General features: G+C 36.5%; 1 protein-coding gene across 1 annotated transcript in view; it reads left to right on the top strand.

Annotated features, from left to right (window-relative positions):
• Window positions 1-8,536, top strand: part of LOC144449759 (TRAF-type zinc finger domain-containing protein 1-like) — a 19,065-nt gene extending 10,529 nt beyond the window's left edge. The window contains exons 5-14 of the mRNA XM_078140336.1: window positions 1-35; window positions 803-873; window positions 1,776-1,918; window positions 2,467-2,575; window positions 3,206-3,413; window positions 4,504-4,611; window positions 5,550-5,741; window positions 6,500-6,764; window positions 7,087-7,216; window positions 8,495-8,536. The exon at window positions 1-35 is cut by the window's left edge and continues 157 nt beyond it. Coding sequence (XP_077996462.1) covers window positions 1-35; window positions 803-873; window positions 1,776-1,918; window positions 2,467-2,575; window positions 3,206-3,413; window positions 4,504-4,611; window positions 5,550-5,741; window positions 6,500-6,764; window positions 7,087-7,216; window positions 8,495-8,536 — 1,303 coding nt within the window. The remainder of the gene's footprint in view (window positions 36-802; window positions 874-1,775; window positions 1,919-2,466; window positions 2,576-3,205; window positions 3,414-4,503; window positions 4,612-5,549; window positions 5,742-6,499; window positions 6,765-7,086; window positions 7,217-8,494) is intronic.
• Window positions 8,537-11,909: the final 3,373 nt, after the last annotated feature.

Below are 11,909 nucleotides of genomic sequence, written 5' to 3'. Positions count from 1 at the left end.
TTACTCTAGAGGGCCTCCTTCCCCATCCAGAGATGGTAAGTTGTTCAGTGCCCCAATGGAAGCTTTGTCACTTGTAGACACTTCTCAACCTATGTACTTCTCATTCAAGTCATGTTGTGTGTGCTTACAAATGAAGACTCTACTGTTACACACAAATTGAGAGATATGAAAAGGATGACAGGCTATAAAGTTACTTAAGTTAGTCGTTTCAAATGAAGGGACACTTCTGCAGTCATTCTGTAAATAGTAAGCCTATTAGTCTGTAAGGTATGCCGTGACAGGGTGCCCTCTAACATCGGTCAACCCCTCCCATGTTGGTGAGAGGAGGCCAGTGAGGGCAGAACGACACAACATATCTTACAGTCTATCGGCATATAAGCAGCCTGTCTACCAATAAGATTAAGTGACTTAAAGTGATGTCCCAGTACCGTTGCCTAAATTTACCTACTTACTGTTTCACTTTATAACATATTTACTACCATTACTTCATTAATGAGTCAAAGGAGACACTGGTTTGTTTCAGAGTTTACACTATACTTGAGATCTCCAATCATTGCAAAAGTTTAACATATGAACTTGACCTCACTACCAGTATTACCCAAAAGTTTTCACCAGATGTTCTGAGGCTAACATTTTCACCAGGTTCACTGAGACCAATGTTTCCACCAGGTGTTCTAAGAGCAATATTTCACTAGTTGCTCTGAGACCAATATCTTTAACAAGTTTTCTTTGACCAATGCATTATTCACCAGGTGCTCTAATAGACCAACATTTCAGGAGTATTTTTATCATTGTATTTCAGAACCTGAATCACCACTGCCGTGTGAGTTTTGTGGTGACTTATTCCCACAAGAAATGCTGGCTATGCATCAGGTAAGCTCAGCAATTTATCATGTTGGTTTATTTTGTAGATTTTATACAAGCTTGTACACCAACAAATAAAGAAATCACAAAATATCTATAATTGTACCACTACCAATAAAATTGCATAACATGTTACAAAATCATTATTGCTCAGAAATCAGACTACCGGTAATACAAATTACAATGTATTATAGTTATCTGTCACATATATTCAAAGCTTACCAGTCCTGCATTTGTTTTCACTTCATAACCCACAGAATACATCTCTACAATACAATACAACAGTTAAGTATACACTTAACATTAAACATGAACTAGCTGCAACTAGGACATTTTTTTCATCAAATAGCCAAAGATATATTCACTAAAAATTCGTCAATTACTCATAAAAAGACATTGTATCTGTTAATTGGTGGTAAATGATGGTATAGTGACAAGTTGAAATCTTGAGTGATAGCTAGGTTTTGAAACTGTTGCTATGTTAAAATTCATATACAAGTTGTAACTGGGGTATCATTTTTCGATTACAAAAACCACAATATATTCACTGAAAATTATTAAAATGCCAAAAAATTATTGTACATGTTAATTAATGGTCAACATTGTCCATAATTAGTACAGAAACAGGTTGGAATCATGATGGCCATTGAGGGTGCTGATTTTTTGGTGCAAACCCAAAAAATCAATTGGACTTGATTTATTGTGTACTATATACTATAGTTGCAAAAAAAATATGTTTACCCACAGATGATGCAATACTGTTCAAGCTATACGATATTACAAATAAGTTATTGTACCTAACATAACATTTCCAAAAACACATTCCAATTGCAACTTGTATAGCTTTAACATATGTAAAAGTATAACAGTTTTCAGAAATATTGAATCCATATTTGATCTTTTGCATTCAGTCTTCCTGTGAGTCTGTACCAGGAATGGAACCAATAGAAAACAGTCCACCTAACAATAGTATACCAATGTTTCCTGGCAGCAGAAGTCAACCATTACATCCAGAAATTGTGGATAATCTTGGCTATGGAAGCTCACCTCCAAGGTAGATGATACACTCTTTGTATCAGTAATTGAGTGACAATAAGTATTATATAGTACCTAGTTCTCTTCTTCTTCTTTTTTATTTCAATGTTACTGATACACGAGAAAGATTTTCATTTTTATATAGTTGAAACAGTCAAATTAAATGGAGTGGTACTATAACAGAACCACATGATGCGTGGGTGCAAGTGTGGCTTACTCAGGGTATTTGTACAAGTGCATGCAGTGTTGTCTGCAGCAGTACTTTCCCCAAGTGTAGTGAGTGAATGTGCAGCAGAAAACACTGCAAGCACAAGTACCCCTGAGTACCCACTAATACTTACGGAGCATGGAGCTCTGTTATTATTACGATATGTTTATCCGAAACAACAAAGTGCTGTAAAAATGACACTATGCTATCACACGCTTTTACATCCTCATTTGCATATAATTTGCATGCAGGTATGCAATAAAGTTTTTGGTATTGCACTGCAGTGCAAATACCACTACCATTTGTTGAACTTGACTCGTGCATGGTATAATGTAATTTGTTTCATATATGGTTTGTAGAGATCAGCCTCCAAGTCAAGATATTGAAGAAGACACAGATGGTTTGATATTTCTACCATGTGAATTCTGTGAAGTACTTCTACCAGAAGATTCCTTGGTCCAACACCAGGTTAGTGAAATAATTTCTTCTTTTCAACTTTATGTTCTTGCATAGTTAATTAAGCTATTCTAAGTGAAAAGAAACAACACAAAAACTATCACAGTATTTACAAGAAAAAGTGGAAAGTGGATTTCACTAAGGGACACAATGTCAGACAAGCTCAATAAACAAACTTCGTTCATTATTAAGTGGAGGGGGTCTGGCATCAATGCGATTGCTGAACTTCATTTTTGCACTCCATACCAAATTTAGAAAATTACATGTTCTGTATTTACTACTGAGATGTTGATAAGATGATTAAAATTTAAATTACTTTTATACAGTGCTGGGTTTCCGGTAGTATTTTAATGTGTTTCTGTATGTTTACGCTGCATCTGCGATAGTAGTGGTGTGGCCGCTACAGTTGTCATCATAGTTTACATCACATATACAAATGTAAATGTGTCGATGTCACACTTGTGAACGTTCATGTAGGGGGAGGGGGTTTTGTCCTAAATGAACGAAGTTTGTTTATTGAGCTTGTGTGACATTGTGTGATCATTCCTAAGTAACATGGTATTGTCTCAAAGACAGCTAAATCAGCAATGGGCACTTGAAGCTAACCTCGGTAATTAACTCTGTACATCTTACACTTTACAGGCTATGTGTGAGGCAGACAGATCTAAAACTCCATGGCCTGTAGCTGTAGATGATGACAGTCCATCCCCGATGTCCTCACCTGAAGTCATCAGACAACCAGCACCAAGACCCCGTCCTAAACAAAGAAAACCACCAGCCAATGCTGGATATGGTAATCCTACTAGATCTACTAGACATCAGGGTGACCCTGGCTTTGATTTCAGGAGAGGTGGGTCAAAGGTCATTTAAGGTCACATCTTTGATTTGAATAATGGGTTTCATCTTATTTGATAAGGAAGACATATTATACTCTGAATGAGCATATTCTTGCATATCTTATATTATACCTCTAGCAATATTGTTTCAAAAGAAAAAGATTAATTACTCTAATTTCAGATTATTTATTTTAATATCAAAGTATTTGGATATATGTGTGACACTTATTTTGTGAAACTAAGTCAAGGGAATTTAGCTCAGAAAGAAGTCAGTACTTTTCATGAAAAAAAAAACAACTAAATATGGGAACCCTGGTAATATCATGGTAAAATTAACATAACCGTCCATACACTGTAGAGTAACTGTTTTGGTGAACAATCCAGGTAAAATGACTACTAGGGGACCTTAGAATCTACTCGGGCTATAGACTTCACACACTGTGAGCAAAAACACTGTTAGATTATTTTTCTCCCACTTTAAATGTACAAATATTTTCTATACCAGGTTATAAAGTTACCTGTAGTAAATTATTAGATTTCATGTTAAACCAACTCAACCCTGCTAATACATTCCTACCATCACCATGTATTATAATTGATGCCAATATCATGTCTTTATAACATGTACGAACCAAGTTGAACAAAAAATATGGAATATATACTCTGGCCATTCTACGTCACGACAACACATGTCTACATGTATGTGACAACATCGCATGTCTATGTCACTTGTTGTGCTGTGTTCAAAATATGAGTCAAAACGTTCAAAATTACTTTTACTTTCCTCGATTTTTCTTTGATATTACTGGCATTGGTATAATTATTCTTCTCGTCTATTGACTCGTAGTGACAAAGGCCCCTTAGCTCACTTGTATTTGCCTTGGCAGAAAGAAGCAAAATATCAGGGAATAACATCTTATTACACAAATCTGAATTTGGCAATGATATAGTATTGCTAACTAACCTACATGTGTAGGGTCTGTGTTTTGTGTAAGGTCTGTGAACTAACTGATGAAATTTGATGATATTTTTAACATCTATGAAATTGAAATTCTGTGATTTTTAATCATATTTTGTTTCAAATTTTAATTTATTATGTGCCAGCTGATGACCCCAGGTCAGTCCCAATCAAGAAAATGAATCCTCTCCCTGCGTCAACATATGGCGGCAGATCTTCCATGCCAATTAGATCTAGACCAAAGAAAACCACAGGTAATAACTCTTTATATTCTCCTTGCCTCATCATGCAAAGGTGAGGCTATAGTCTTCAATATCCACTAGATATCGACCAAACAAATAGACTAAGGAATTTGTCAAATTGTGTCGGTTTTGACTTTTTCAGTTTTGCTGCTGACATTTATACCTAGTACAAACTTGGAAGCTTGCTTTTCTGTAGATATCAAGTCAGCTTCCATCAATACCATGCCATATAATGCCTACCCATAGATTTCAGTCACTCGTAATCAAGCAGGCATCATCTGAGTTGTTAGCAATGTTACTCAAGGACACAACACGTACCATACCATACCATACCATACCATACCATACCATACCATACTATACCACACCACACCACACCACACCACAGCACAGCACACCACACTGTACGATATCATACAACACTACACCACATATATACACCAAAGTACACTTCAGTAAAATAATGCCACATCATTCCATAGCAGACCATACCATAGCAGACCATACCATACTAAACCACACCACACCACACCACACCACACCACACCACACCATGCCACGCCACGCCACACCACACCACACCACACCACACCACACCACATTGTGCGATATCATACCACACTACACCACATATATACACCAAAGTACACTTCAGTATGCCACATCGTACCATAGCAGACCATATCATGCCACATCAAACCATACCACACCACATCACATCACACCACAGTAAACTACATCAAACCATGCAACAACAAACCAAACCACATCAAACCATACCACGCCCACCACATCAAACCGCATCAAACCACACCACACCCACTACAGCATGCCACACTAAAACTATATACTGCACTACACTATAAACTCCACTAAACTAAAACTGAGCACTGCATATACATGTAACTATGACAACATAAAAAGAGCTATAAATCCATTACCTTTTATAGGTACATCTCATTCCATGGCAAAGCCACGTATAAAAAGTGCTGAGAGGACTAAGAAAACTCTAGATGATCTGCTGGCAGATCGAAATATTGATACAGATGAAATTCTTCAACACATGGGAAGTTCTAGTCGTTATTTTGATGAAGATCAAAGCGACAGTAGAGTTGATAATGGTTGGGGTCGACAAGGACAAGGTAATGCAAAGGGTCAACGCTCCCTGGACTTCCCTGGAGATAAGTTATAAAGACTTCAAAAACTATCCAGTATAGATAAAGATAATTATTAGTTGCTTCAAAGCTTTGCTTTCCAAAGATAGCTACTCAATTTCTTCCCATCATGTAAAATATTTGCTACTGATATTTCAACACCTGCTTTAAGTTTTAAAGTTCACTCATATTAAGATTTGAAGAGAGGAGATCTTGCAAAAAAAAATATTTTAAAATCATCAACTTTCAAGGAAAACTATTTTATAAAGGCAGAGGAACTGTTTATGTGGACATGTCACTCATTATTAGCCAAAATTTTACCAAGATTTAATAGTCTAAGAGGAATTGGATGAAGTACACTATTTGATAAATTGTAATCTATACGTGGACCTCAGGAAAGCATTACTAGATAAAATAATAACTTTAATGCCAAACTTAAGTCATATGAACATATGCGATAAACTATAACCTTTAATAAAAATTCCCATTGGCAAACATTTTACACGATGCCTTTAACCACAGGAAAACCTGTATTTACAACTGAGATGTATGTGATATTTATTTATTTATGTGTTTAATTTGATATTCTTTGTGTTCTATAATCCAGAGGGCTGAATGTGGCTCTTTTTTGTAAATTTTATTTAAGTACTATGTAATTTGATAAGTCCACATAGGACACCTTAATAAACAGTAACATAACATAACATTAATATTAACAAAAACACTGTCATTTTTTCACAACACAGATCCTACTAGATATGACTTACCACAAGATGTAGGAGAACCCTCGCTAGATGAATTTGATATCTTCCTACCATCCCATCAAAGTAGAGATAGTCGCTATGGTAACCCCCAGAGCCGGAGAGTTTACCATGACGATGAAGAAGATGCTATGCCGATGGGATATGAGGCTAGTTTTTCCCCACCACCTCCACCAGCAGCAGCAGTACCCAGACCAGCTAATAGGTCTAGGAAAGGAAGTCATCCTCATACAAGGACACCAAAATCAAAGTAAGTACTTAATACAGAACTAGACCACTGTGATATGGCCAAAAAAATTATGTGGTTCCGATAACGCCCAATTTCAAAATAGGATGGGTAGGTTGCATTTAAAAAAAATATCTTTGCGGATCTGTTCAAATGTTCTCTTCCTAATTACAAAGGTTAACAGAGACTTCTCATCTATGTAATAACACTTTTTGTACTATACACAGAAGACATCATGTGGTATGGTGTATTCCACCATATTGTTTTGATCACACAAGGCAATGGCCTCAAATCACTGACAACTTGACGACTCTTCTAACATCCATTGAAATGTGTTGTTCAATAGATCCACCAGTTTACAAGGATCTTCAGTTGATGTTGACTTCGGTGTGACTGGTACAAGTCCAAGTTCAAGGCCTACTGGTAGATCAAGTCATCCAGGTGGAGTCAGAGGAGCTGTCCCTAAACAAACCAGAGTAAGTATTAGCTACAAAGTGACTTTTCATGCAGCTACTGCCATTTCCAAGCTGTACTACACAGTACCATATATTGTGTACATGCAGGTAGTCTGTTTACTGCGCTGTCAAGATACGTCATTAGCCGGTCATACCTCCTACATGTAGCCCTATAGCCTGTCGAGATACATTGTTAGTTGGTGATACCTCCTAACCCATGTCTTCTCCGCTTGTCGTGATTACATTATCAAAATAATAATGGATTGAATATTTCTTTCAATAGCCTGGTTGGTCAGTGTGCATTCCTTTCTACCATGACAACTAGTTTGACTATCATTATTCAAATGAATCAGTATGTAAATATACACACATTATGCTATACTAAGGCAAAACTTGAAGTGGACAAGTGTTAATTTACATGTTATTTACATATGGTTAATATGTAAATTTAACTGTACGGGTGCTGGATAATGACTTTCGGGGGATGTGGCTACCTGAATTGTTTGACAATTTTTCATAACACAAGTGGACAATGCAAGGGCTAGGAGGTACGACCATCTAATGATCTATCTCGACAGTGCAGTAAACAGGCTAACATGCAGGAGACTGTGTACCAGTGTGCCCTCTAAGCTAATTTGATGTGCCACTGACGCACACAATTTCTAGTGACACACCAAAATTTGGTTTTCTCCTATCTTTTAGTATGTGATGACTCACAAGAAATGTCAGTTTTTATCATTTTGACTCACACAACAAAATGTGGCTATCATTAGAGGGCACACAGTGTGTACATGATACTAACTGGATGGTTGTCATCTGTCTGTACTCTGTACTAACATGTACAGTCATACTGTTTGATTGATAGCTTTCAGTTTTTCAGCAATTGACTGCTTAGCTTCTGGGATTTCATTGGTTGGCTGCTCAGCTACAAAGAAGAATTTCATTGGCTGGCTACTAATGTATTCCTTTTTGCACAAACAACCCTGTTCACTGCCATCCTATAGTTTGTTGTTTTCAGTCCTTTACTGAATAATTCAATGTTCTCTGTTTTTATACCCCACTTCAATAGACATTTACATTATCTTGCATCATCCCTCCATTGATATTAGTATATCCCAATATCAATTCTCTGAGATACCAGCTTTTGTCCATCATTTTCATCCCTCTCCCCCTGTCCATAAAATGTCATAGCCCACGTCAACCTACACAACATAAAGGATGATACCAAGCAAAAGTAAGAATTGGGAAAAAAAACTAGAAAATCAACTGACAGTTCTGTTTCGTATTTTCTTTTCTCAGAAACCCCCTTCAAACCGTAGAAGATTTGGTGATGATGTGTAGGAGTGTGAGATACCCCATATATACAATGTTACATGTTTGGAAGATTTTTATATGCAAAACTAGCACAGTATTTATGCAGATGAGTGTCTCCTTAATGTGGTGAATTTTAAAAATAAGATATTATTTTATTCAACTATAGGGTTAATACTGAATTGGTTTCATCCAGCTGCAGAGTTGTACTTTTCTGTTTGGTGACATGTCTATCATATATCTTTATCTGCAATGGACTCAATGATTTGGTCGCTTAGTACCAACTGTCATCTGTTACGGAATGAAGTAGGAAATGTCCAAATGGTTACAGATCTACCAGTGTATGTTAAATTAGGTGATATTTGGGAAATGCAAAGGAAATAAACAACCGTTGAAATTGTCAAAAGTAACCCTGTAAAATGTTGAAAACCAGAATCATTGTTGCCCCCTTTTAGATGTTCAGTACATCACTGATGGATGCCTCACAGATGCACTGCATACTTGTCATGAAAATAATCACAGGGTGCAGCAAGCAATCAATCGATTGATCAATCAATTATATGCTCACTGCACCCTGTGAAGTAATATGGAAAGTTATGATTGGAAAGATAACAAGAGCAGCAGATTGTGCAAGGCAAACACAAATTAAAAAGTTGTACCCTTTTCATGGTCCTTGGGGTACACCCCAGCATAGACAGTGGAGGGGAGCCCCTCCACTGTCTATGATCCCAGAAGGGTAATATTCCATCACATTAAGGGATGATGTCACACAATGTCACACAAGCTCAATAAACAAACTTTGTTAGTTTAGGTGGGATTGGAGGGGGTCTGGTGTCAATGTGATTGCTGAACATCATTTTCCCACTTCTAAACAAATTTCGACGGAAAAATTCAACTCCTCCAATGATAACAGCTTTTGTATTTACTACTGAGATGTTAATATGTTGATTAAAATTTACTTCTAATGTGATGTGCAGGTTTCCTGTATTAATATAATATGTTTACAATCATGTTTTTACATTGCATCAATCATAGTGGCATGACCACTACAATTTTCATCATGGTGTGCATCATATATAAACGTTTGATGCCGCACTTGTGAACATTCATTTGGGGGAGGGGAGGGGGTTTTGGCCTTGAGCTTTGGTGACATTGTGGGATAATGAAGAGAAAAAACCAGGAGTCATCCAGCGTACACATCTTTGAAATAGAGATCAAACTGATATTAAAATCCAGACATCACTCTATGGGAAAATAAAAAAGACAGTTCCTTAAAAACAAGAGGGTAAACCAACAAAACGACGAGAAACAAACTTTCTTGTGGCAAAGTTTGGAGACTTTGAGTACTTTAATTGGTTGCCAAGGTGCATTGTATCTTAAGATTAAGACTATCATAATATAATATTATAATCATAATAATAATAAATAACACAGGGCCCTGACTCAAGACCCTGTGGTACATCAGGGTAATTATTTAAGTGGACTGACTTCCCTGTATAAATACAGGCAATTATACATAAAAAGGGACACAGGACCTTGTGATGCATCAGGGCAATGGTTGACTGACTTCCCAGTATGAATAAAAAATGACACAGGACCCTGTGGTACATCAGGGTTATATGGTTGACTGACTTCCCTGTATGAATACAGGAAATACATATTAGAAGGACACAGGTGGTACATCAGGGTAATTAAGTAGCAACACTGCTGAATAAACCAATCATTTAATTGTTCCTATAGCGTCACCTTGACCATGACAACAAGTACTACGTACTGTATCAGTCATGATCCTTTGCTAAATAAAGTATCAACAACTTGTAATATTTTCAATGTGACATTATGAGGTACATAACCTGTGGAAGGTTCTAAATTATACAATGTACACAAATCCATCCTTTTATGTTTAACCTTTTAAAAGCTCAATTTTATAACTTTCAGATTTCTTGCAACATTTTTGTTGTTTACGTATTTTAGGGGTACAATTGTAAGTATCTGGTATGAGGTACATCGACCTTTAGAAGGTTCTAAATTGTACAATATACAAATATATTTTTTGGCAATCCATCCTTTCTTTGTGGTAAACCTTTTCATTGCTCAATTTGATGACTTTCACATTTCTTGCAAAGTCTCTGTTGTTTACGTGTTTCAGGTATATGATTGTTAGGTATCTGGTGTGTGGTACGCATGGTATGTTGACACTTTTCTCAAGACTTTTTAGCACAACTGAACTGAGGTTCAGCAGTGCTGTAGGCATGGTGAAATGTCTGTCTGTATGTACAAGTGTGTGTGTGTGTGTGTGTGTGTGTGTGTGTGTGTGTGTGTGTGTGTGTGTGTGTGTGTGCATGTGTCAAAAACCGCCAGACTGATTGCCTTTGTATTTGGTGGGAATATTACTTTGGACGTGTAGATGGAATATTGTTCAATTGAAAATGATCACATCAGAGATGTGAATTTTAGTAAAAAAATATAAACTTCAAAAGTGTTGGGCAGATTGGGCTGAAATTTGGTGGGAACTTTCTTAGGGGTGTGCAGATTAAGAATGATTCCTGACATGATGATCCCATCAGTGAAATGCAAATTTCAATATCTCCAGATATTGTTGAAAACTTGTTGACACAACTGGCCCTGGTAACCATGACCACACCCTTAGCAACAGACAAATGATGTATATTGCAAAAAATAATAACAGTGATTAATAAGTAAGTGAATAAACATTCAAAAGTGTATGCAAGTATGCCTAGCAACAAGACCACGCCCATAGCAACAGCCATATGATTATGTATATTACGATAACAAGAGGTTAATAGGCAAGTGAATAAAACATTCAAAAAATGTATGCAAATATGCCTAGCAACAAGACCATGCCCATAGCAACAGCTAAATGATGATGCATATTGTGAAGATAAAATGATAAAAATTGTGGTGTATATACCATTTTAAAAACTCTACAGTTGTGCTACAATGCCAATGGCACAATTTTTCAGAGTGGTGTTCTTATTTTTTTTAGGGAGGAGGGTGTACATAATATGATAAGGAACACTTTGCACTTTCATTTCATTTTTGGATTCGGATGGACTTGTTTGATGTAATGTAATTGATTAAATGTCAAAAGAATTGCCAGACATTTTGTTACCATGGTTACTGTAGATTGTGTATACAGTGGTTACTTTAGACTGTGTAATAGTGTGGAGTTCGAAAGATTATTTGATGAAACATACAACTTTGAGCAAGAGTAAAGATTTGATATATCAGGTGGAGATAGACTTTAAAAGTTTGTGTTCATTTGTAGTCTAGATGCTATCTGTGGCTTTGAATCCTTCTCCACGTCTAGAGGAATCAGAAGTCATGAACCAAAAGTTGTTCATGCATTAATGAGTAAACCTTCAGCTGTTATTATGACGTA

Source organism: Glandiceps talaboti, chromosome 18 (genome assembly GCF_964340395.1).
Source record: "Glandiceps talaboti chromosome 18, keGlaTala1.1, whole genome shotgun sequence".
Lineage (NCBI taxonomy): Eukaryota > Metazoa > Hemichordata > Enteropneusta > Spengelidae > Glandiceps > Glandiceps talaboti.
The sequence above is the reverse complement of the archived record's forward strand: the minus strand, read 5'-3'. Positions and strand labels throughout refer to the sequence as shown.